Genomic DNA, 27,929 nt, shown 5'->3' with positions numbered 1-27,929 from the left:
ATTATTATTAAAAGATTATTAGTTTGGATTATTTCTTTAATCACTCGGCTTCGTTTGCTTTTTAAAAAGCAACAACTTCCCAGTGCTTGTTGTCTAAAACTGACAGTCCAACCATCCAAAATATCAAAAGAATTAAACATAGAGGCAGAAAAACTTCACATCTGAGAACATGGAAACGTGAAGTCAAGGTGAAACTGGAGGGCAATTCTTATTATTTATTATTATTGTATATTTACTTTACAGTTTTCTCCTATGCATTGAGTGTTTTCTCTCCTTTTTGCAGTTTTTTTAAAGAGTCATCCTGTGTTGTTGTATTTAATATTAATGTTAATGTTGTCTAACTGTTTATCTTTTGCTTTTTTGTCTTTATTTACATTTGTCTGATCAGTAGAAAACAATTTCTGAAGACTTTTCTCCATTTTTTTTCTTGTATGTGGACAAAATTTTGTTTATTTCTTGTTCTTTTTGGAGTTGTTATTTTTGAGCGGGTTTTGTTTCCAGCTTCTTTTACAGCTGACGTAGCCGACACTGACACCTTCTGACACACTGTCCAGCCTAGAAGATATTTATTTATGTATGTTTTTTTTTCTTGCTTTAAACTTGCTCTTCAGTTCCACAGAAACACAGCTTCTTTCAGCCCTCAGTCGTCCATCACTGCTGTCTTCAGGCTTCCTCTGAGCTGAGAGGGAAGCGATACGCTTGAACCGTCCCTGGTCTGGTTTTCCATCAGCCTGCAGGATATTTTGGGGAGTACAGTGTAAGATAAACCCAATGCATGCTGGGAACTTATTTAGTTTCCTCAATTTGTTAACTTCTTATTAGTTTTAACCATTTAAAGACATAAAGACAGTATGAGTGGAGCATGTGCAGTTAAAATACTGGATTATACTTTGAATATTCTTCTCAGTGTACTACAGAATATGATAAAAGTACACATGATCTACTTGCAGTAGTGGACAGTAAAGGACATTTAGTCAAACACTAGACTTAGGTGTAAATTTGAAGCACTTCACTATATTTATCTGACAGCTTTGGTTACTATACAAATTATGATTTTTGAACACAAAACACACGAAAAGCTTATAAAAATATTCTATTAATGAGTTGTGAATTAAACTGCTGTGATTAGTCCATTAATTAATTAGTCAAACACTTTAATAAATGTGGCTGTGATAATTCTGATGGCATTTTTCACAATTTTCAGACAAGAAATCAATGAACGGATAAAACAACCACAATAAAATGAGTTTAACCTCAACAAATGACCGATAACAAAGAGTAAAACACTGATTTTACTTTAATGTATGATTAATAATAATCTAATGACATCATACGTCATGTATATCAGCCACATCCCACACACTTTCCTGTACTGTGTCTTTTTACTTCTAATATTTTAAATACATTTTTGTCAGTACTTGCATACTTTATAACACTTTGCTTGGTCTAAGATTATTCCAATTTATGTTGACATTTGAAATGATTTCTACTTTGTCTTTCTGTGTTTGTATGAAAGCTCAGAGGAATCTTTAATTCTCAAAGAGCTATAGATCATAATTATTATATATCTGGACTTGTAGAAGAATGAAATGTGCAGAATGTAAGTTTCTAGTGATGAATACAGTACAGGAAAGTTTCTAAAGCTTTCTTAATCCAATGAACAAATACAGAAAAGAAAGTCACAGATTTGGTCTGTTAGGTTTTGGACACAAAATATATGAAGGCTTTTTTTTTCTTTTTTTGTCTTGAGACTAAAAACAGCAAAAAACATATTTAAAAAATCATTAAATTGAAAACAAAGCTCTTATACCTGCTTATTGCCGTCTTTTGCCAGTTGAATTTAATCACAATATGTTAGTTTCATGTAAAATAGAAGCTGTAAATCATCAGTTTTCAGCAAATCTTCAATGCCAATAACCTCTCAGATCCACATGAATCCAGATTTCTCTGAACTCTCAGCTCTGCTCACTAATAAACAAACCTTTAGCTGCTGAGGAATGACAGCAATGAGCATCAGCCGTGATTTGCTGGAGATGTTTTGACCTCTGCGGCCGTGTGGTTCAAGACGAGACTCTTTGTAATTATATTTGGGAAAAGGCTGGAATGTGTCACATTCAGGACAGACGTGTGGATTCTGAACTAGCTGACTCTTCGAGGACTGTTTTTTTTCTCCCCTGGAATGAGGAGAACGTTATCTTTGTGGGTTTAAATTGGATTTAAACAGAAATACAACACGGGCTAATGTGCTGTTTATACTATTTAAGCCTGTCCTGCTTATCTCCCCTTCTGTGTTTGTGTTTTTGCGGTCAGAAGAGCAGACCGTACGTCATGGTGATGGAGTTTAGATATATGTTCGGGCTTCGGTCCCACTGGGCCATAACAAACGCTCCAAATGATTTAAGAACTCTAACTGTAGGTAGTGATGAGTTTATGCAGACCGACGGGGTTTGAGTGAGCGAGAGACGGTGTCAGGTTTCTCAGAAAGCACTCCAGACTTGTGCAGAGTTTCCTCAGGGCAGCAGGAGGGATTTTCTTTGTGTCGAGTCTGGATTCATCTGCATGTGACCCTCCCTCTCGCCTCGGATTGGCCGGCGCTACTCTAGCATGTGGAAACCAACATCCAAACTTCTCTCAGTCGGAGCCAAACTTCAGAGAGTGGAGGAGGATGAACAGGGAGGCCAGCAGCTGTATGAGTGAGTAACAACTGCAGGCAGACAGAATGAAGAAAGAGAGGATGATATCTTAATTGTAGGTTTCTATAATTGTGTCCTGACCAGGCTTCAAGGTATTTACTTTAGAAAACCAACAGTTTTGGTTTGTGGTTGTTTGTCTTGTGAGAAGAAACTGTGGATTATATTGAAGAAAAACAGGATTTTCTGATCATTTTACCTGGAAATCTTTTACTTTTTCCCTTGTGATTCAGTACAAGACATTTCTAAAGTCAGTTTATTGCCTTTTTGTGACTCGTATTTTATCTTTAAACCAATTTGGAATCTTTTTTTTTTTTTTTTTTTTTTTTTTTTAGAAATGTCAGTTTAACCAGTAAACAGGACATTATTATTACTTCACGTCATTATGCTGCTGGCTCTGCTTCTGGTTCTGAGTCTTTGCTCGGAGGTTTTCTCCTCGGAGCTGTCATCAATAACTATCCAGTACCGTGTTTGGGAGGAGCAGCCGGCGGGAACCCAGGTCGGCCGGCTGGTGGACGACCTCCGGCAGAGGGATGAAGGCGGCCTGCTAGAGGATTTCCAGGTGGTGGAGCAGGGAAAAGCCCTTCCTTTCTCCGTCACCACTCGAGACGGGGTCGTCTCCACCCAGGGTCGGGTGGACAGGGAGGAGTTGTGCCGCGGGTCGGACCTGTGCGAGGTGGCCTTCAGCGTCCTGTACAGGAAGAGCGGCGCCGTGAACTGCCTGCGGGTTCGTGTGGAGGTGATGGACTTGAACGACCACGGTCCCAGCTTTCCCAGCGCTCTGCAAGAAGTGGAGATCTCAGAGACTGCCAACCTCAGGATGCGGATCCCTTTGGATCGGGCAGTGGATCCGGATGCCGGACCCAACGGCCTCCAGACCTACTCGCTGTCTGTCAACCAACACTTTGCTCTGGATGTGACTGTCGGTCCAGGTGGGACAAAACAGGCGGAGCTGGTGGTTATTAAAGAGCTAGACAGGGAGGTTCAGGACTCCTTTGACCTCACCCTGGTTGCTTGGGATAAGGGGAACCCACCAAAATCTGGGAGCACATTAGTCCGGGTTATTATTCAGGACTCCAATGATAACAGCCCCACGTTTGAGGACAGCAGCCCCACTGTGGAACTACCTGAAGATACAGCTATTGGGACAACTATTATCAAGGTGAAAGCCACTGATCCAGACCAGGGCGCCAATGGGGATGTGGAGTATTCATTCAGTAAACACACTCGTCCAGATGTTCAGAAACTCTTTAATGTGGATCCTCAAACTGGAGCTGTGAGTCTCAGAGCACCTCTGGATTACGAGGCTCAGTCTTCTTATGAAGTGATCATACAGGCCAGTGATCGTGGGCCCAACGCCATCCCCTCTCACTGTAAACTGCACGTCAAGCTTATCGATGTTAACGACAACGCACCAAGGATATGCATGACCTGGACACCATCCCACTCACCTGTGGCATCCGTGCTGGAAGGAGCATCGGTGGACACTTTCCTTGCCCTGGTGATGGTCTCTGATGCAGATTCAGGAGGAAATGGACAAGTGGATGCAGTCATTAAGGAAGGGTCTGGCCCGTTCCGCCTTAAACAGATCCACGGCGACAATTACATGATCGTCACTGATGGCCATCTGGATCGAGAGAAGATCATGCACTACAACATCACGCTCCTCGCTCGGGATAAAGGAGCTCCCTCACTGTCTTGTGTTGAACACCTGCCTGTCCACGTTTTGGACGAGAACGACAACTCCCCCATCTTCTCAACCTCCGTCTACAAGGCCTCCTTCAAGGAGAACAATGTGGCAGGCTACCATGCTCTCAAAGTCGAGGCCCACGACGTTGACCAGGACCTCAGTGGAAGAGTGTCTTACTTCATGAGCAACTCCATTGAACAGGAGGCTAAAACCCAGTCTTTCTCAATTCACCCCAAAACTGGAGTGATTAGCGTGCAGGAACCTTTGGACTACGAGGAATCTCACGAATTCTCTTTCATTGTGGAGGCTGTTGACCACGGACATCCACCGCTGACAAGCACGGCCACTGTGCAGATCAACATTGAGGATGTAAATGACAACTACCCGGTCATCAAAGAGCCAAAACCGAGAAAGGGCGTGGCTTACCTGAGCGTACCTGTCAACGCTTACAAAGGGGAGATAGTGACCGAGCTGGGGAACGACATAGACGAGGGAACCGCCACTTTACCAGTTGATCACTCAGTCAGAGAGGGGTCCACTGGATTCCTTGCATCCACGATAAAGGCTGAAGATGAAGACTCGGGCCTAAACGGAGAACTCCAGTACTTCATAACCAATGGAAACCCGTACGGACTCTTCTCGCTGGATCAGACTACAGGCCAGCTTTTTGTTAACACCACTAACGCTACTGAGCTCATTGGGAAAACCTTTAAGGTGGACATTTCTGTGTCTGACATGGGCACTCCCAGCCTGGCCACAAAGGCGGCTCTGGAGGTGACATTCATCAACCTCAAAGACCATCTGAAGAACTCGTCACCAGGAAACCGTGGCCAGCTCAGCTTCACCATGATGATGGCGATCTGTCTGGGTGCTACATGCCTGCTTCTCCTGCTCGCCATTGCTTTGGTGACGACGTTCTGCCGCCCAGAGAAACGGGACAACCGGGCCTACAACTGCAGACAGGCTGAGTCCAGCTACACCCGCCATCCTCGGCGTCCTCAGAAGAACATCAGAAAGTCTGACATTCAACTAATTCCCGTCATCCGGGGGCGAAAGGAAGACCATCCCGAGGACAATGGCGAAGCCCAGCCACTGACTCCACCTTCAGTCTCAGAGGATCTACAAACCGAGAGGCAGTACAACTTAATGCCATCAGTTCTGAACACGAGCTTCCATTCCCAAGGCTACGTAGAAGATGACGCAACTCCACCAGTCCCCCATCACTGCAGAACACTCAGGAAACCTGGAAACATCGAACTGGACGGTGCTTTGCCTCTGACACCAGCCACGTCATACCGGACTCTTCGCAAAGCCAGAAACCCTTCATCGTCTTCCTCGGCCTCTCATTCGAGCACCTTGAAGCGGCAGCATCACCGTGAAAGTAAAGAAGCAGAGCTGCCGAGGTCGCCATCGCAGGCGACTCTCAGGAGGCCGAAGACCTCCGATGGACGAGGAAACCACGACGCAGAACACCGGCAGATGCTCCGAAACTTGGTTCGCCTGTCCATGGCTGCGTTCGGAGACTCCATCGAGCTTTCCTCAGCTTCCCCAGAGGTGCAGGTGAGTGGTGATGTCTTACTTAGTCCAAGAATTTCAAGATAAATTAATGTTTTGTTGGTCAATAATTGTTTAATTAATGATTTTAATCGAAACTTGATTCATTTGAGTGTTTTTACTCTGGATTTAAAATGTAAAAAGAAAAAATATATTAAAATGGGGCAACAAGGCTAAAAATACACAAAATAACTGGATACTGTTATGTTCAGAAGCTGCAAAAAATAACAGCAAATACCTGCAATATAATGACATTTTAAGCTGATTTGAACTGTCATTTTATGGTCGAACATTGTAAAAGAATGAATTAGTAGAAATATGGATCATTGATGTGGACATTATGTGCAGTTTTGGCTAATTTTTTATTGTTGACATGCATATTGATACTTTTTTCTGTGATTTTACTCGTTATTACTTGTAATTTAACAAAATAAGAGCAAATTGTTAAACAAAAAAATGTTAAAAGCTGCTTCGAGGAAACGTAAGACTGATTTCAAACACAAAATTCACTAAAACTCATTTTAAATTGGAATGTTTATGCAAATTAATTCATAACATTTTAAAAAACACCTTTTTCTTTGTTCTAAGTTGCTGTTTAATGATTTTATTCAATACTTTGTCACTCGCTTATGAGTAATTCTTTGAAAATAATGTAACTTTCTGGTTGTTTTTAATCATATATGAACTAAAGCATTTGTGGGGTTAACACTTTCATCTTTATCGGATTAAATGAAGGCCCTGAACTATCTATTAATATGCATGAAAAGACAATATAAGACCACAGTGTGCAGAGTACATGTCTTTTTTAACAAACGTATGACAAACACAGCATTTATTTAAACACAACTTTACTTCCATCTTTCACCTGCATGATAATTTTTTAACCTGTTCTTATTTACATTCTGCACTATGACCATCTAACGCACTCAGATTCAAAACCACATTTACGTCAACATGTGCTCATAGTTAGAGTAATTAAGCACCTCCCCCTCCCTCCCCTCTGCAGGCTTTGAGATTAATCTGAAGTGAAGTCCATTAAAGAACACACAGAATGCACAGATTCCCTTACAGTTTCCCAGCAGCCTCTCTGCTTTTTTGGCCTCCTGCATGACGTCCTCCTCAGACAGGCTGGAGGCAGGAGTTGGGTGGAGGTGTGTGTGGAGCTGACTGATCACCTCGAAGCTAAAAATGCAGCGAGTTTATTCAGGTGCTCATGTGTCACAGACAAAAAAAAAACCAATCCCCTGAAGAAAGTCTGACAGTCGTTTTTTTTCTTTGGATATCAGTTTCATATTGAAACCAGGAGGAGGAGGAGGAGGTTGATCTCCTCTTGTGGGGGGTCTAGGGTTGAGGAGGGTGAGGAGGAGGGAGGGAGGGAGGGAGGGAGGGAGGGTGAGGCCAGCCAAAGTAAGCTGTGATGTGTTTGTAGTGTAAGCTAACACCGCTCTGACATGCCGCTCTGTCACTTACAAATGGCCCAAAAACCACTTTTACTGAGCAGCAGCAGGAAGAAAAACAGCTCAGCCTCAGAGTGCAGAGCAGGATACTGAAGTAAGGCACACAGGTTTCACCTTTAGAGAGTCACCGGTTTAAAATAATATCACAAAAAATCCATTTTTATGCACATTTTTAACTTTATTCGCATTTTTCCTCTAAAAACTGAGATCATTAGTCCAAAAACTGCTAAAAACACACAGTGAAAAAGCCGAATTATTGGACCAGATGATTTATAGATGAATTCCTGGTGCCAGAGTTGATAAAACACTGGAAACCAATAAAGAAAATACCGAATATATAGTTCGTTAATGCAGGACAGCTTAGTAATCTAAGGGTCAGCATGAATTTAGCTTTGAGACCCGCGTCATCGAGGGCGAAAGTCGCTGCCAACACCCAGCAGACAGAGAACAAAGACCTGGAACCAGGTCCAACATCCTCACGTGAATCCCATTAAAGAGAGCTTTCTACCCACATCCCTCCCAGTCGGCCCAGTTGGCACTCCTCGGCCTTCACATGTTTCTCTCCTCTGTGGAGGTCGCAAAGGAAGAGGCCTGCATGGACGCCTGGGAGGAGGAGGGGGATTTACTGTTCACCTGCACACACACACACACACACACACACACACACACACACACACACACACACACACACACACATCATCCACTTGTCCATATTTCGGAGTCCATCCTGGAAGGAAACCAGCCAGAGAAGAATAGGCTTTTACGTAGAGGCTGCATCCTGTCGCTGCAGCACCATGCATGTGCAAAAACACACAAATGTCACGGCCATAAATTAGCACACACACACACACACACACACACACCTTTACCAGTGTGTGTGTGTGTGTGTGTGTTTCCTCCCTGGTGTACAGTGTGTATCCGCTGTATAACAGAGCTGTCAGCAGAAAGGTGGACGCAGTTGTTCAGTTCTCACACTGTAAAAACCAACACAAAGAAAGAAAGATGAGCATGAAAAAGAACACAAATCCTGTCAAATGACTCTCTTATTGGATAGCTTTAGATTCAGCCGTCAACTTTTGCCCTTTTAAAAGTAGCTCATTGTCAAAGTCTCCCTCTTATCAAGTCATTTCTGTCTATTTTTAAAAGCTTTGAGTGTGTTTAACCCTGAAAACGTGACCGGACACCTTTACAGGACGTTCTGCAAGTCTTACTATTGATCTGCACTGAAAATATATCAAGATTTATCTCTAGTTTAATGAGAAGAAACACTTTATGAACAATACTGTGCTCAACTTAGGTGAGTCCTGCTTCTTGATCACTGGGAGTTCAATCTTTTTTATTATGGAGAGATTTTTCTATATTTAAACTTTAAGCTGTAAAAGAGAACATGCAGATGAAAAATGTGTAACATGTGACCTTTTACACTGCATCAGTTTTGCTAATTGAGTCCAGTTTTAGAGCTCCTGAGTTAAATAAGTTTACAGTTTTTTACATTTTATGTTGGGAGATTGTATGACAAACTTTGGCTGATTTGCAAAACAGTTTATGTATATTTTCGAACAATTAACTTGCAAATTCTCTTTTAAAAAGTGTTTATTTACATGTTCGCACTAAACAGGTCAAAACTGTCCACAATGTCCACATCAAAATCTGTATTTTTACAATTGGCAGTTTTTTCTTTTACAATGTTTGACAGTAAAATTACACCATTTTACTGTATGTAAATTAGCTTATAAGCCATTACATCCTTATTTCCCTTGTTTTTAGTGTTTACAATGTTTGAATGCTACAGTTGCACCGATTTAAACGTATTTTTTGGCTCTCTTGTGGCCAAATTTTCACAGATTTTTTCTTCTTATTCATTTATTTATTTACAGATTTTACACATACGCTAGACCACAGCCAAAAAAGAGAAGCCAGAATGTTTTCATATAGACCCTGAATTTACTTTGTCATCCTGCAGCTGGAACCAAATTCAACCTAATTTTTAAAAAACAACCTTCCAAAGATATCTCACTGTTTTTCCGATACTGTAACTGACCTAAAAATTTCGAACCTAAGCAAATCCAAATCCCATTTTTGAGCTTATTAATTTTAAATAGGGCCATAGACACCTGATTTATTCTTTTACAATGTATGATCACTAAATGACTCCATTTTACTGTTTTTAAATCAGCTAAAAATAATCTTTATATCATTATTTTGCAGATTTGTGACATTTTCTTTTACAATTTTTGAATGCTACAGATGTTTTGGCACTTTTCTGACAAAATTTTCACCTTTCAAAAAAAAAAATTTGATAGATTTTACAATGCAGAACACAATAAGGAGCTTTTTACCTGAATGTTTTCATATATCACTGTTTTTCCAAGCCAAAAAAGTAGTTTTAAAATAAAAAGGAAGCCCTCCTGTAAAACTTCTGCACTGTGATCATTTACCTGCATCATAATGTTCTCAGGTGAATGTAGAACGAGACAGAAGATGTGAAATTTGCGTCCTTCAGTGATGTCTAAAACTGACTCTTCCTCCTCTTCCTCCTCTTCCTCCTCTTCCTCCTCTTCCTCCTCTTCCTCCTCTTCCTCCTCTTCCTCCTCTTCCTCCTCTTCCTCCTCTTCCTCCTCTTCCTCCTGCAGCAGATCTCCCAGCTCCTTTCTCTCCTCCACCAGGGTCAGCTGCAGCCGAGGCCCAACTTCAGAGGGAACAAATACTCTCATCGTACCGGCAGGTCAGTCTGACTTCTGCTCCTCTTCCTCCTGTCCCTCCGTCCTCCTCAGACACAACAAAGCAGAACAACAAAGCCTCTGCAGCTCATAAATAGCACTTCTCTAGCTTTAATTCTCTTTAGAACTGGCATATTAGTGCTACTAACAAAGGTTTACTGATGTTTACACTGAAGTTCTGCACTTACTGCCTTAAAGATCAGAATTTACTGAGCTCAAATAAAGTTGCAATAAATGTACGATATAAAGTTGAATCTGCTTCTTAGTCACAGACTTTCTTTGTCAAGTTAAAGAGCTGATTCTTCACTGGAAGAACTTTGAGCTGCAAATAGAAAACACATGAGGCTGCTCCCAGTCGCTTTGTTTAACGAGGTCGTGGTTATCATTGTGTCATCGCCATGAAAAGAAGCAACCAGGACCTAATTTAAGACGCAGCTTTCTTTTTGTTTTTATCAAGAATGGGTTCTTCCAAGTACAAACAAACAAAAATAAAAGAGTCTTAACTCATAAATAAAGCATTCTGGTAATTTTGACATAAAAACGATACCAGCTCATGTTTGGAAGCTCAGAAAAGTACAGATTTGAAGCTGAATTAGCTTGAAATTAATAAAGCTTAAAGTCTATTCCGCAAAATTCCTGCAGAATGTTTTACAGTGTGACAAATACCTGCATGATCTCAGAGGAGATAGTGGCCTTTTGTTAACTCTTTGAACTCTTATTTGCTCCTGTTGTAACAGGCCAGTTCATACCCCGGAGTATTCTTTGGCCAAGGCCAGTTTGGACCTGTTGACACGTAAAGATTAAGCATGTTAAACTCCTAATTATTAAGTTATTTTGGGGTATTTTTTACAAAGAGGTATGCTCAGCATCTTACCATATTTTTGGCACTCTTGAGGCCGATGTTTTTTAGATCCTGAGCTTTTTTTTATCAGTCTGCAATGGGAACTAAACTAAACCTAGTTTTTTTTTAAAAAAAAAAACAAAAACATTAAAAAGATATCTTGCTGTTTTTCCGAGCTGTAAAGTAAGTAACGTTTTATGTTGCTCTTGTCTCCTCTGCTGTCGATATAAACAAGCTGCAGTTCAGCCAGTTTTTCTTTTTGTTGTTTTATTTGTGAGTCATTTATGATTTGATTAATCCTCTCAACAGAAGTGCACATCACACAAGATTAGTTCGAGGATCATCAGAAAACTGACAATCTGGCGGGTTTTTTTGGCCGCTTTCTGTTTTTCAAACCTGCCAGCAGCGTTCAGGGTTCACGTTTTCATGTGTTTTTGTTTTTGTTTTATCTGATGTAAATTAATCAGACCTAGTAGATTATGCTTAATTTTTGTCTAAATGAACTTTTAATTTCACTGTAGCGTCACATGGAGGACCTCTCGCTGCATGTCTCGTGGTTTTCAGTCAGTCTGAGTTTTAAATGAAAACGATGAAGCCGGGGTTAGTCTGCGGCTGTTTTATGGTTTTCACCGCTGATAGTTCCTGAAGTTGTTTTCTGGCAGACGAGACGCTCTCACTCTTCTTAAAAGCTCTTTATTTTAGCATTTAAAGCTGAGATATTTGTGGTTCTGGTGGCAGAAGTTTTCTAAAGTTCACCTCAGGCTGCTCACCAGTCGTCTCCTCCTGCAGACTTTAAACAAACTCCACCTGCAGCTTCCACAGTCTGAAGTCCTGAAATCACTTCTTCCCTCCTCCTCGTCTTGTTTCATCCTCAGAGGTTTGTTTGAGAGCCAGCTGGCTGCCGGTCTGTGATCACTGCTGCGCTCTCTGATCAAACCAAACGCACATTAAAGAGGAATTCCACCGTTTTTAAGAACTCGCAGGTGTTTCTCCTCAACTGTAGCAGCTGCTTTAATCTGCTTGGGATGTTTTAGGTTATATTTTGCTGTGGTTCAGATTAGAACTTATTCAAATGCTTACCATGAATGTAACCTAATCAAATCCAAATATCAAATAGAGACATCACAAGTAGCATTGTTAGATTTTTTTATGATGGAGGGATTTTTCTATTTTTAACCTTTCTAAAATGAGCTGGAAAAGGGAATGAGCACAGATGACAGATATTTAGCACTTTAAAGCAACAGGTGACCTATTACAGTGCAGCAGTTTTGCTAATTACTTTCCTTTGAATATAAAAAGTCCACTTTTAGAGCATCTAAGTTAAAAAAAAGTTTATGGTTTCTTACATTTTATGTTGGGAGATTACAGGACAAACTCTGGCTGTTCTTCAAAAAGTTTATTAATGTACATTTTTGAACAATTAACTTCACAGTGAAACACATTTATTTACATGTTAGTGCTAAACAGGACAAAACTGTCCACAATGTCCACATCAAAAATCTGTATTTGTAAAAATGGTAATTTATTCTTTTACAGTGTTTGACTACAACATTGCTCACTGGACTTAAATCAGCTAAAAAGCCAAGAGATCCATATTTGTACAGATATTTGACATTATTTTTAGTGTTTACAGTGTTTGAATGCTACACTTGCATTGATTTTAACATATTTTTGGCACTCTTGTGGCCACATTTTCACCATTTTTTAAATTTTATTTTATTTTTTTACAGATTTTACAATGCAGAACACATACACTAGACAACAGCCAAAAATGAGAACCCTTTTAGCTGATTATTTTCATGTAGACCCTGAGTTTATTTCATCAGCCTGGAATGGGAACCAAATTAAACCCAGTTTGTTTTTGTTTTTTTTAAAAAAACAACCTTAAAAAGATATCTTGCTGTTTTTCTAAGCTGTAACAGACCTAAAAACTTAGAACCTAATCCAAATGACGTCTCCCTTCATTTTTTTTCATTTTTAAGCTTATTAATTATAAATAGGACTATGGACATCAAATTTAGATGTTATCAAACTATTAAATGGCAGATAATTCTCATTAATATGGACCAACAGAGACTTCCTCTTCCCATGCTATCATCCAGTCAGATCAAAAATAATATCAGCAACCTGAATAAGCTTTGTGCCACCATGACTCCCTCTGACCTCCAAATGTGGACTTTATTTCCTCTGTTGAGTGTAAAATTGCAGCTCCAGCACTATTAAAGGCTAGCAAAGGTTAAAGAAGACAAAAAAAGCAGATGTATGGGAATGATGCACAAAGGTCATTTAAAAGTATGATAACTTTCTAAACCAGTGACTGCAGAAATTAATATTTAAACAAATGTTTCAATGCACAAGCAGAAGGTTCTCACGTTGTTGACTTTGTCAGATTCACTAAATGCTTCATACTTTGAGCCGAAACTCAGGATTTCAACCTTTTCTATGCTTCCTACTTTGGATAAAACTCCCCTCTTGAACCTCTTGTCTAACCTTTACAAAGCCAGGACAGAAAAGGATAAACAGATCCCTGCTCTGGTATCAACGCTTCAGCTGGAACTTTTGCTTTTTTACTCGACGTGGTGAAAGCCAGAAGCTGTAGCTGATAAACGTCTTCCTCCGTGTTTCTCACCGACTGAAATAACAGCAGCAGACAAACAGGACGCAAAGTCCAGCAGGAAGAGTGTCTCATAACCCCGCTGTGTTTCAGGGACTCCATGGAGGCAGGTTAGAGCAGATCTATCCCACTGACTCACAGCCTCTGACAGGATGCGGCTACATCAGCGTCACCGTGGCGATGAGGTTAGATCTGACATCACTGTTCTTATACCTGTGAACACCTTCAGCAGACAAAGAATCTGCTTTAACTCTGATACAGTTAGCAGAGTCATCACAAAATGGTCGTATGAGTTGAAATGAGCTAGATTTTAATCTCCAGCAGCAGATTGCAAGGAGCCGCAGTTTGCTTTAAGTCGTTGTCTTGTCTGAGCCTGCCTCCAGCTGTGTGGTTATCAATGGATTTGTCACCTGAAACCTCAGGAATGTTATCAGCTTTTTATCTCCAACACACCAGAGCTCTGGTATCTTTAGATTCACTCTGCTGTGATTCATGGTCTTTGGGAAGGAAAATACATGCATGATGTTGTGTTAAAGTTTATTCTTATAGTTGACTTTAATTGTCCTGCATCACTTGGGAGATCCTTATTTTTTACTTTTCAAGAGCTGCCCCAAAATAAGAAGCTTATTCCTTTTTATTTTTAACTGTCAGGGTGTTTTTTTGTTTACTTTTTGAAATCAAACACCAAACCTGCCCTTTAAGTTCATATAAGTCGACCTTAATTAAGACACGACATCAAAACTTTATGAAGCAAACACGATCTCAGAATTGATATGTTTCTGTTGTGTTTGTGTGCAGATATGGAGGTCAGGACGGTTCCGACTGGCAGAGCACCAAAGACAGTGGACATGGGGAGAGCGAAGCCGGAGACATGGACTGGGAACCTGGAAGAGACTCTCCCATAGACCCTCAACTGGAGGAAGGGCTCAACAACCTGCTCAACAACCCCGGTAAGTAACATACTCATCTGATGGAGTGCTGTGAAAAAGTATTTGCCCCCTACAGGAATCTTCCATTTGTCACATTTAAATGTTGCAGATCATCAAACTAATTTTAATGTGAGACAAAGATAACCAAAGAAAACACAAAAGGCAGCTTTTAAATCATGATTTCATTTATTAAAAGAAAAATGTTGCCCCATATGAAAAAGTAATTGCCCCCTTAGCTACCAGTCTCTCAAATGACCAAATTCATTCAGCAGTTGGGTTCAGTTTCACCATCCACACTCACATATGATCACTGCCAGGCTTGTTGGATCTAAACATCACTAAATAGAACCTGTCTTCATTGTGAAGTAGCTAAAGGGTCTCAAAAAGCAGCACATGATGCCACGTTCTAAAGAGATTCAAGAACAGATGAGGAACAAAGTCATTGACTTTCATCAGTCTGGAGGGTTCCAAAGCCATTGCTGAGGCTCTGGGACTCCAGAGAACCACAGTGAGAGACATTATCCACAAATGGACAAACATGGAACAGTGGAGAACCTTCCCAGGAGTGGACCAATGACCAACATTTCTCCAAGAGCATCAACATCTAATCCAGGAGTCACAGAAGAACCCAGAGGAACATCTAAAGATCTGCAGACCTCACTGGCCTCAGTTAAGGCCCGTCTACATGATTCCACAATAAGGAAGACTCTGGGAGAAAATGGATCCATGGGAGAGTTGGAAGGATCAAACCACTACTGACCAAAAAGAACATAAAAGTTCATCTGGTATTTACAAAAAAATATCTGGATGAGGTCCAGGACTTTAAGGTTCTGAAGTGGGTGAGTCCGATTTGAATCCAACTGAGATTCTGTGACAAGACCTTAAAAGTTCAGTTCATGATCTAAAACCGTCTAATGTGACCAAATGAAAACTATTCTGCAGGGAAGACTGGACCAGAATTCCTCCATGGTGATGGAAAAGACTGATCACAAGCTGGAACAAACATTTAACTGCAGTTGCTGCTGCACAGGTGACAACCAGTTATTAGGTTCAGGGAGGCAATTACTTTTTCATAGGGCTAATACAGGTTTTCAATAAATCTTTAGTAAATCATCATTTAAAAACTGCATTTTGTGTTTTGTGGGTTATCTCTGTCTAATATTCAATAAATATAAATATTAGTTTGATGAGCTGGAACATTTAAGTGTGAGAAAGTTTTCTGTAGGGGGGCAAATATTTTTTCACAGCACTGTATATACATTGAGCTGTTGGAGAAAACATTAAAACAGAACAATTTAATGAAGATATGGGAAAAAAGATCAAGAAACGTTTCAGGTGTTCATCAGTCATTGCTGTACTTTGCTTTATTTTAAACTTATTCTTCTGGAAAGATGTTAGGGAACAATAATGTTTTTCAGCCAGTATTTGTAAATTAAATACTCCGAATTACCTCTTAACAGTTTCCTTTGGCTTTAGAACACTGGTGACCTTCAGGCAATTTCTGAACTGTTTACTATTCCTCTGTTGTTAGTCGGTTCAACATTATCTCCTAATTATGAGAAAATTACCTCATAATCAGGGTGAGGATTAGTAAAGTGCCTCAGGAGATTGTAATTGTGGTTGTTAACTGTTAATAGCTAACTCAGCTGACTGAAATTCCCAAAGCATAAACAAATAAAGGCTAAAAGTCTGTTGATAAAAGTACGTAAATGATGGAACTTTTTTTAACACATCCAGTTGTAGCTCTCACTTGTTGTTAATTCACTTAATTGAAATGAAACTGTGTTGTGGTTGCTGTTTTGTTAGTGTTTAGCTCAGCGTGGTCCAGTTCTCCAAACACTTGTGCCCAGAACAACAAAATATACAGTCCATCTATATCGAGCTTATTTGTTGTTCTGAGTTTATTTCAGTTTGTCTTTAATGTCGGTGGACTCGGCACTGTTTGTCTAGTTCTGTTGTAAACTAAACTGGTGTCGCTGAGTTTATCTGTGACCTCCTGGTGAAAGTCTTTGATTCGTCTGGACAAAAGCAGCTGAACTGTGACCCCTGCAGAACATACAGACGGCTCGCTTACAATGGACACACACTGACATGTGTAGAAAACAGGAAGACAGCAGGAAATAACACAGTGGCAGCTTATACATCCACATCCACCCACACACTCCACTCATCTAGGATTCTTACTGCGACTCCTCATGTTTTTCAGATTCATACTGCTGATAGACATGTTACTTCCTTTGTTTTGAAAATCTGTGTTTGTATGCTTGTATAGTTTCATTGCTTGATTTCAAAGTATCAGTCCATCACACAGTGTTAGCTTGTTAGCTGAAAAGGCCTTGGTGTTTGAAGCTTTTCAGTGTTAGCATGTTAGCAATATCACCATAATATCTATATGAGCACGTTAGCATTATTAGCCTGTTAATAGGCTAATAATGCTAACATGCTCGTATATGATAGCTGTATGTAATTAGCTGTATATAGCTTGAACGTTTGAGGATAATTAACATGCACCAACACAAAATATTAGCTCATTGTCTGTAAATACCTTGTTGTTTGAAGCTTATCGGTGTTAGCATGTTGGCGATATCACCATAATATTTTTACAAGCATGCTGGCATTATTAGCCAGTTTATAGGCTAATAATGCTAACATGCTCATATATAGTAGTAGTATATAATTAGCTATGCATAGCTAATCATTGGCGTATTAGCTGTGAGCATGTTAGCTCTTAATTGGCTAATAATGCTAACATGCTCATATATAATAGCTATAAATAATTAGCTATATATAGCTAAGACACCAACACAAAATATTAGCTTGTTACCTGTAACCACCTTGGTATTTGAAGCTTAATGGTGTTAGGATGTTAACAATATATTTTAAAATAATATTTTTAAGAGAATTTTAGCATAATTAGCCTGTTCATAGGCTAATAATGCTGACATGCTTGTATATAATAGCAATATATAGTTATTTATTAGCATATTAGCTATATATTAGCCTGATAATTTATAACCAGGTTGGGTTATTAGGTTAGCATGAATGTTTTACAGTAAGCATTTTAGTGCCATCTGCATTCATCACTTCTAAACATTTTAGCTTGAGCATTTGATGATAATTAGCATAGTGTACATGTAGTGTTATAAGCATATTAATGTACATAGCATGTCAGTGAGCATGTCAGGGTTGTTAGCAGATAGTGTGGGCACACTGGCTATTCTAGCACACTAGTTTTACATTAGTTCTGTTAGCATGTTTGATGGTGTTGGGGTTAGGGCTATGCTGGGCCTTTTAGCGTGATATTGATGTGATAATATTAGCATAATATTATTAATGTTAGCATTTATGTGTGTTTGAACAAAATTACTTTTGTGTCATTATTATCTGCATGCTCTAGTGAAATCACTCTATGATTGTGTCATTATGTGAAGGCTATTAGCATGTCAATGTTAGCATTGTTAGCATGACAGCTTTATTAGCATGGGACTGCCACTGGTATTGATTGCTTCTAGCATTTTAGTTTTAGGATAAGGTTAGTAGCAGATGGTGATGTTAGCGTGTTAGAGCCATCAACATGTAATATTATTAGTGCAATTAGCATGTTAGGTTTGTTAGCAAATGGTGTAAGTGCACTGGGGTTAATGGTTATAGCTCTTAGCTGATGGTCTTATTAGCATGTTATTGTTGTTAGTGGGTTTTTATAGCCTCATAGTATTATTGATATGACATTATTATTAGCAATGAAGTGTGTTTTCACCATTTTAGTAGCATGTTTTACTTCAGTGCTGTTAGCAGATGTTGTTGATAGCAAACAAGGTTTGCTTTGTTATTAGAAGATTTCAAATAGCTTGTTGGTAATAATACTAATATTGAAAAGAATAGAATTTCTTTTATTGCCATTGCAAAAATTGCAATGACATTGATCAGTTTAATTGATTAGCTTGATTATATTAATGGTTAGACATTTTTTATTGGCATATTATTAACAAAAAGTGTTCTTTTCTTGTCACTGGTATGTTTTCCAAGTATTGTTATTAGCATGTTAGGTTTGTTAGATAGTAAACACATTAGGCGTAATAGAATGTTAGCTTTAAGTCAGTCTATACTGTGGCTGGTATTAGCATACCAGTGTTCTTAGTTGGTTTTTATAACTTGCTGGATATGATGTTAGCATTAAAGTGTGTTTTCATAATTGTTTTTTTCTACTCCTTTTGTAGTTTGTCAGAAGAATTATTGTTCTATTATTTGCATGTTTTGAATTTTGTTATTAACATGTTAGCTTTTCCATAATGCAACAGCAATTCAGGCAAAATGTGCACATTTCTGCACTGCATTTCCACATTCTAATTGTCATTTTTATTACGATAGCCTTCCTTCCCAGAGTTCAGCTGAGATGTTTTAGCTGCCAAACCCCAAGGCTCATTGTTTAGCTGGGAATTCCAAGGCTGTGTGAAGGCCAGCGCTGGCTTTGTGCGGCGTCTCGGTGCGTACAGTAGGTGTGTTAAGCAGTTTCTTCCTGGTATTGTGGTGCCAGGGCCTCGGGGCTAGTGGAGGGGTTTACCGCCTGGTGATGGCTTCACTTTACAACAGGACAAGAGGGAGAAACAAAGGAGCGAGTGGGAGTTTGTTGTGTTAATGTGCGATGCTTGACTCACCTTCTAGCCTGCAGGCGATGTTATCAGTGTAAGTCACACCAGCGGCTCAAGCTCTGATGAAGCCGCATTCCTCTTTTTGTGACTACTGTTTTCTTTTTACCTGTGCCTGTATGAATCACACACATAAATACCTGTTTCTTTGTTCATATCTGAAGGTGATATTATGAGGGCACGTCACATCTGTGGCATGTACACAGACTTTCAGTGTTTTAGTGTTAAATGCAACGATAAACAGCTGACTTTATCTCTGAATGATCCGCTGACAAAAAGGATTTTTATGTTTGGAGGATCTGCTGTGAAATGCTGCCAAAACAAAGGGAGGAAAAGGGGGAAGGGTCTAACTCTGGGGCGGTCTGCACCTCAGTGGGTGTATGCATTAGTTTAAGTGTGTGTGTGTTGGTCTGTTAATTCCCCATCTGGTTGTGGTTAGATGAAGGAGACCACAGCTCTTCATTAGTTGGAGCCCAGAGTCAAAGAGTATTGAACTTTTCTACTCCACCGTGTTAATCTGCTGGCTGGGGTTGCTGGTTATTTTACATTTAGGATCATCATTTTCTCATAAAGCTGCACATGAACTGATTCCTGCTACACTTTGAAGAGATCTTTCATGTTTTTATGCCTAGCAGACAATGAGGGCTGTACAATGAAGCCAGTTCAACACATCCAGACTTTCTTTGTGTAATTCTGCTTCACAAAAACTACAACCTCAGTCAGAGTTAACGGGTATCATGAAGGTGGTTTTCAACTTTCAGACTTTCTGCTTCAAACTCTGTTCACATGAAAGAGGACATTTAACACGTCATGTGACTCTTCTTCTGCTCAAAATGAACTGATGGTGTTCAGCTGCTTCAGTCAACTGGTTGTTTTAATGGAGAACTATGAGAAATATGAAATGTATGACGGTAAAAAGCGACAGGAATGCTGGTAGAAAACTGTTAAACTATGACACTCTAACTACACGGTTTCATTCAGTGGTTTTCGTAACATACAGCTCAACATGTTTACAGATAAAACACTTTCCTTCAGCTGAGAATCTGGATCACTCATAAATAATTGTCAGGAAATAATTTGGTTAAAGGGAGACGCTTCTTATAGCTGATTTAAATCTAAACTCTGAACAGAACCAGGTTAGCTCCACAACATTAGTTACCATGGAGATCTAGCTCCACAGCATCAGTTACCATGGAGATCTAGCTCCATAGCATCAGTTACCATGGAGATCTAGCTCCACAGCATCAGTTACCATGGAGATCTAGCTCCACAGCATCAGTTACCATGGAGATCTAGCTCCACAGCATCAGTTACCATGGAGATCTAGCTCCACAGCATCAGTTACCATGGAGATCTAGCTCCACAGCATCAGTTACCATGGAGATCTAGCTCCACAGCATCAGTTACCATGGAGATCTAGCTCCGTAGCATCAGTTACCATGGAGATCTAGCTCCACAGCATCAGTTACCATGGAGATCTAGCTCCACAGCATCAGTTACCATGGAGATATAGCTCCACAGTATCAGTTACCATGGAGATTTAGCAGGTTAAAAGAGAACCACCTTCATGACACTAAAAACTCTGACTTTTAAGCTCAACAAACCTGCTGACCCACTAATCTGGTTTCATAGTTCAGCCCTCAGGAATAGCCGGACATAAACAGGATGTCATGAGAAAGAAGACAATATCCGAATGTTTAAAAAAGGCAGCATATTATACAGTGAAAATAAGTCAGATGAGACATATAATCATCTTGGCTTTGTTTGTTTGCAAGTTAGAAACTCAGTTCGTGTGTTTTAACTCAGACACACCCGGCGTTTACGCCACCGAAACCCACTCCACTGTCACACTGTCATTTTTATGGCTTTGTGGACGTGATGTTCGGCGAGTGTTCGGAGCGCGCAGGACGCCAGGGATGGCAGGAAAAGCCTGTTTACAGCAGCCAGATAAAACCGCTGCGTCCTTCCTTCTTTTCCTGCCTCGTTCAGCAGCAGTCAGACACTCTAACAGGGAAGACTGCTTTATTTCAATCTGCAATCTGACCCACAAGCAAAACAAGTCTGGGAACATCACAACTGTTGTTTCACACTTGACATATTCGCTGTCAAGTCAGACAAACCCTGGAAGGAAGAAGTCATTTATAAAATCACACAAACACTCAACATATCTCTGGACTTGAACTGGATTTCATAACCTGATTACTGTGGTAGATCTGTGCTGTAAAGATGACTGCGTCCTCAACATACTTATGGCTCATTAGTTAGATGCTTCCAGATGCTCCTGCTGTTTGGTTCACTTTAAGTGAACAACCATCTGGAATAAGGCTGCCTATAAAGGAAGGTCTCCATCTGCTTCCAAGCTAACAAGAAGCAGTCTGCTTGTGGTGAAAAGCACATGGGAACAAATGTTAATAAATAAGTGGGTGCAGATTTTAAATAATTGTGGTATTATTATCAGCAGAATACCAGAAGCTTGAAGAAAATGGGTTAGCAGTTAAGCTCAATGTATTTTTGTTTGTTTGATTATTTAATTTTAGAGCACTTTATCTGATCCAGGTTTATTACTCTGCCAAGGAACATGGCAGAGTTACGTGACGATCCACATTGGTCTGTCTGTCTGTCTGTCTGTCTGTCTGTCTGTCTGTGAGCAGCATTACTCAAAAACAAACCAACGGATTTGGATGACATTTTCAGGGAAGGTCAGAAATGACACAAGGACCACCTGAATAGATTTTGGCACTGATGTTTACATACATTACATCCAAGCAGGAGAATGGAGCATCCAGACTCTGCTGGTGGACACTTTCTGGTGAGAACATGCAGTTTAATCATACATTGTGGATCTCTTCTCCCTGCAGATGATGTTTTCTCAGAGATCAGTGATCCTTCCTGGATGGCCAGACTCTCCCTCCCACTCGCCGGCGATTACCACGACAACGTGTTCGTCCCCAACGGCCCTCCGTCCCCTGAAAGTGAGCTCCTTCCCCGGGACGGCCTGGACTCCTCCTCCTCGTTCTCCACTTTTGGTAAAAACAAAAAGCTTTATTATGATTATTTCTTCAAGTAAAAGTGCAGCTCCGTCCATTGTCTACACACAACTTTATCCTCAGTAGGATCACAGCGGAGGTTGGAGTCTATCCCAGCAGGGTTCATCACAGGGCTGCCAAGTCACCAAACACACTCACATTTACACCTGCAGACAATTTAGACTCACCAAGTAACCTCTGCAGGTCTTTGGACTGTTACAGGAAGCTGAAGAACCTGGTGAGAACATACAAACTCCACACAGAAAGACCACAGACCCAGGCTGGATCCTCTAGCTGTGAGGCAGCAGTGCTAACCACTGAACCACCGTACAACCAAAAATTGCAACTCACCAAAGTTAAATCTACATGTTTACTTTACTTAAATGAAGTCAGTGTAGATAAAAGGAGACCAGATGTCCTGAACTGCCTCTTGAAAACTAGTGGCATGTTTCGTAATGTGGATTAAACCTTTCTAGCCTGCCAAAACTTACATCTAATTTAAAACATACACTACCGTTCAAAAGTTTGGGGTCTTAGAAATGTCCTTATTTTCGAAAGAAAAACATTTTTTTTCAATGAAGATAACATTAGATGAATGATAAATCCAGTGTAGACATTGTTAATGTGGTAAATGACTATTGTAGCTGGAAACAGCTGATTTTTAATGGAATATCTCCATAGAGGTACAGAGGAACATTTCCAGCAACCATCACCAAAACATTAAATTGTCTAGGTGACCCCAAATATTTGTGTTTGTGACCTTAAAAGACATTAGTAGTAATAAATAAACATGTCAGGTTCCCAGAGATATCAGCACAGTGACGCCTTCTTGCATCCTTCAGGTAAAACTCCAGAGAAGGACGGCCCGCTGGGTGGAGCTCTGCTGTCGGAGGTCAGCACGCTGTTCGAGATGCTGATGACGCAGAAGGCCGATGCCCACCCCGGCCCTCGGCCCGACGTCCTGTATCGACTCTCGGCTGCGTACCGCCGCTCTCTGGGCCTGGACGGTGCTGCAAACACTACACCAAAGAACTCTGGGAACGCTGAGAAACCGTCGGGCCTGACTGCATCCTCAGGACTTCACCAATAAGTCCAACGTCTGCTCAGCGAACACTGGAAAAGACTGAGAGCAGAGTGTCTGTAGATAAAATATATGATTTAACCTGTAAATAAGATGAGGACGAGTCAGTTTCTGTGGAGAGATAATGAGGATGTGTCGCTTTGAGCAATCCTGTGACAGGAAGACGACTGAGAGTCTGGCTTTTAGATGGTGGAATAACAAGCAGAAGGACAAAGAAATATGATGCAACGATAAACTGCAGCTGTCAAACTAATTCCCTTACAACACTCTACTGTGTGCCAAACAGCTTCCCTTCTTCTCCACAGCTCGTATCTGTGGTGCCCCAATACACTGTTCTGTTCAACAAGTTGTTTCTCAAGACTATCATGACTCGACACATTAATGAGGAACACAGCAGAGTGAAATACTCCAGAACTAGCCTGGAGGAACGATATAAAAGCGAGTTTCCCCTCATCAAAGATTAGGGAAAAAACAAAAGTTCAACTTTATAAATGATATTCTGTCACGACTGAAACATTTTGAGCCACAAGGAGAGGCTGATGAAGTTTAGCCCTCTGAGTTTTTAAAGTTTCAGAGCCAGAAGCTGCACACGGAAAGAATATTTACATTTTCTAACTACCAGATCCTGTCAGAAAAATTAACCAAATCTAAATGTAAAAACTGTGATATTTCATCAAAATCACTTCATTATCTAATTAACTCATTAGAAAGTATCCATAAATAAACCACTTAAAAGAGATCCTGTAAAAAAAACAACAAAAAATAGAAACTCTGACTGACCCACAAGGAGTTTTTCAGGTGAGCTGCAGGCTGAGAGAAAACTAAAACGTGCCCGATCCATGCAATAAATTCTACAAAAAGTGACACAAAATGGCAAAAACTTTGACAAAACGACACAAACAAAACACAAAACAACCAAATAGGAACCCAAAAAGGAGCAAATGACACACAGAACACCACAAAATGAGACAAAACGACACAAGTGAGACACAAAACAGCACCATTGATACACAAAATTGCACAAAAAAATCCACAAAACAACCAAACAAATGAAACAAAACGACAGAAACAAAGCACAAAATGACCAAATATGAACCCAAAAAAGAACAAGCAAGTGACAAAACACCACCAATGAAACACAAAATAACAGAAAAAACACAAAAAGACCAAATATGAACCCAAAGAGGAACAAATGAGACACAAAACATGACAAAATGAGACAAGCAAGACAAAAACACAAGAAAAGTTGACAAGAACCTACTGGATGAATAAATAAATGCAGCATGGCTCAGAAACAGTGAACAGAGCAGCAAGTTGAAGATACATCCAGCATGGTGAAACATCTTTTAAATGTTAATGTGATGAGTGGTGTGATAATGACTGGTCTGCAGAGGCTGTGAAATGGAGAAATATTGAGCATACTGAGGGTTTTTCAGTGAAAAATGGGTCACAGTGAGCAAGAAGGGACGAACAAAACGATCCATGTTTGAACCAGAAGCCTTCACTCCTGGTGTTTTACAATCTGACCCTAATGAGCTGCCAGGATGTGAAGCAGAAAAACAATGCAAGGAAACAGATCACTCAGGAAATAAACTACCTCTCTGACGCCAAACACGCCTAAAAACTAAAGACAGGAGGCAGGAGGGAAGAGGCAGCCTGCCCAGTTTCAGTCCATATGTGGGTCAGTCTTTGTCTATGCCGCGTATTTTCATTGATTTGTTCTCGAAGCTGCTTAGAAATGAAGGTTTTTGCTTGTTACTTGAGTGTGAACTCCACCATCGGACTAGTTTACAGCCACAGAGATGCATTAGAAGAGATAGATCCAGTCGAAATGGTGCTACAGCAGATAAATCAGTAACTTCAGGTTTAAGAAGAATGTAAAGGAGGTGAGTGCAAGTAATTAAAGACAGAGATGACTGCTGTTTTATATTTTTTTAGATGACTTTATTAAGTCGCTACAGTAGCATGGATGTTCAAACAATAACACAACACAGAATATTAGGGTATAAAGTGATGGTAAAATAAAACAAATTTATCAATTAAAATTTTAAAAAATAAGTAGATCAAATTATAAAAAATAACAATATTAAATTTAATAAAATAAAAGGAAATTAAGTTAAAATATCTCAAATCTAATATAGAAAATATCAACAGATATACAAGAGTGATACAATGATAATAAATAAATAAATAGATAGATAAATAAATAAATAAATGAGAATGTGCTTCTGATAATTTGTACATTTCTGTATACTCTTTAAAAAAAATCTTGGCACTCTTGTATATTCTGTAGATTTTTTTCTATATTTTATATTTTTTTAAAATCTCATTTCACTTTATTTTTTGTTATTTTTTATTTTATTTTATTTTATTTTTTTTACAGATTGAGTTTCATTATATTCACTCTAAAGACATAAATATGGAGAAATAACAAGCAACCAAATTCAACATGCAAAATTTTACCTTTAAACCATGAATATTTTCAGTATTTCAGGAACCTCATAGAGACACATTGAATACTAAAAATAGAATATTAAAAGAAATTGTTTCTGGAAGATGAACCTGGTATTAAAATGTAGATTAAAACCTTTCATTTGCTGATATGACCATAAAAATGTGGCCTAAAATGCTCTTTTTAAAAAAGTTTTCTCTGGTGAATTATCAGAAACCAGATTTCTATGACTCTGTGTCAACAATATTATTAAACTGGTGCAGTTTTAGTGTTAAAAACGGTGATATATTCCATAACATTGATGCGCAAGAATGGTTTTAGAGCAAAAACATGCTGAATAAAAATGAGATTTTGGTTTTAGATTGTAACACCTGGCAGGATGTAAAATAGATTTGGTGTTTTTACGTGTTCTTCATGTTTCTATCGCTTGTTCTTTGAAATTTTGAGGGTTAAAAAATGCTGAAAAAAGTATTTAAATTAAAAAGTGTGATATTCTAATCCAGCTCTATGTACTTCAAACCTGAAAATATTATTAGCATGAAGGTAAAACTGTACGGCTCCGTCAAATATGCTAAAATTATTGTGTGGAAGAAGGTTGATTCAGACGGGTTCGGCTTATTATCTCACTACCTGGAACCAAAATTGGAAGGGAGCAGATCAACTGTGTTTTTTAAATTCTATTGTGAGCCGGCGACAAGGAGGAAATGTTGTTTTGTCTTTTTGTTTTTCCCTCAGGATTAAAGAACAACAAGCTGATGGTGGAAAAGAAAAAAAGTTTCCTCCAAAGTTGTCTTATCTGTAGCTGGTTTTTGTCTGTTCCAGCACTTTGTACATAGTTATTTTTATGCAAAAACTCTTTTTTTTATGAATTTGACAGTAACTTTTGTAACTTTTTTCAATAAAATGTGCATCAGGTTCATTTAAAGTGTCGAGGGATTTCTCTCTTTCTTTCATTTATGCTATACTTTTATGAAGAAGACTATTTTTCCCCTCTGTTTTGGTTTATTTTGGTGAGAATATGGGCGACAAACAGGTGAGTTTATGTGGTTTGGAGTGCTCAGGTGTTTCTGTGTGCAGTGCGCCCTCTAGAGTTTAAAACACATAATTACACCTTATTACAGAACGCATAATCCAAAATAACAACACAGAAATGATTTTACCTGCTAATCTTAGCTTTCGGACAATAAAAATGAACTTTTAGCCTCTAAGAAGCATAAAATAATATGAATGAGACATGTGAAAATTAATCTTTTTTATAATTTATGGCATTCTAAGTGACATTTTTGAATTCTGTCTGTTTCTAGCCATGGTTTTCTGTTTCCATAGACATCCAGGTCTTTGAACTGCAGTAAAAAATGACATTGGAATTTGGAAAAGTCACTGGACTTATTCTATACAGGGGAAATTGCTGTCAATAATTATATTCTAACCCTCTATTATATTATATTATATTATATTATATTATATTATATTATATTATATTATATTATATTATATTATATTATATTATATTATATTATATTATATTATATTATATTATATTGAATTAAATCTAACTAAATTTCATTTAACTATATGAAAAAATGATTATATTACATTAATTGTATAATAATAAATTCTATAAAATTATATTGACTGCCTGATTTTAAATGATGTATTTTTATATTACATTATATCATATTTTAATTAGATTAAATTTAATTGTATGATATTAAATTATCTGAAAAAATATTATATTAAATATGTTATGGTATATTATATCAAATGTTGTTCTATTATGTTATATTGACTGTATTATGTTAATGATAGAATATATTAATTATGTAAAATTACTCATGTTATTTGAAATTAAGAATATTTCATTATATTGTATTAATGATATGACATGATATGATATTATGTTATATGATATATGATATTATTGTTATATAAAATAGTAATAAATTATATTATAACATAATTATATATTACTATATCATATATCATTATATGATATTATATGATATTATATTATATTGTATGATATGATATGAAATGATATGAAATGATATGAAATGATATGAAATGATATTATATTATATTATATTATATTATATTATATTATATTATATTATATTATATTATATTATATTATATTATATTATATTATATTATATTTATTATATTATATTATATTATATTATATTATATTATATTATATTATATTATATTATATTATATTATATTATA

At 38.5% G+C, this 27,929-nt stretch overlaps 1 protein-coding gene across 2 annotated transcripts; it reads left to right on the top strand.

The window, feature by feature from the left end:
* Positions 1-1,392: 1,392 nt before the first annotated feature.
* Positions 1,393-26,619, top strand: pcdh12 (protocadherin 12). Of its 2 annotated transcripts, none has more exons than XM_023285655.3 (6): positions 1,393-2,693; positions 3,026-5,940; positions 10,028-10,116; positions 14,365-14,516; positions 22,000-22,167; positions 23,010-26,619. In XM_023285655.3, exons 2-6 carry the CDS (start codon positions 3,076-3,078, stop codon positions 23,255-23,257), a joined length of 3,522 nt encoding a protein of 1,173 aa, XP_023141423.1. In that variant the 5' UTR covers positions 1,393-2,693; positions 3,026-3,075; the 3' UTR covers positions 23,258-26,619. The 2 variants fall into 2 exon arrangements, with proteins under 2 accessions (XP_023141423.1, XP_023141422.1); XM_023285654.3 differs by having other exon boundaries at positions 1,427-2,693; positions 10,025-10,116.
* Positions 26,620-27,929: the final 1,310 nt, after the last annotated feature.

The sequence above is a fragment of the Amphiprion ocellaris genome, chromosome 13 (genome assembly GCF_022539595.1).
Source record: "Amphiprion ocellaris isolate individual 3 ecotype Okinawa chromosome 13, ASM2253959v1, whole genome shotgun sequence".
NCBI classification, from domain to species: domain Eukaryota; kingdom Metazoa; phylum Chordata; class Actinopteri; family Pomacentridae; genus Amphiprion; species Amphiprion ocellaris.
The sequence above is the reverse complement of the archived record's forward strand: the minus strand, read 5'-3'. Positions and strand labels throughout refer to the sequence as shown.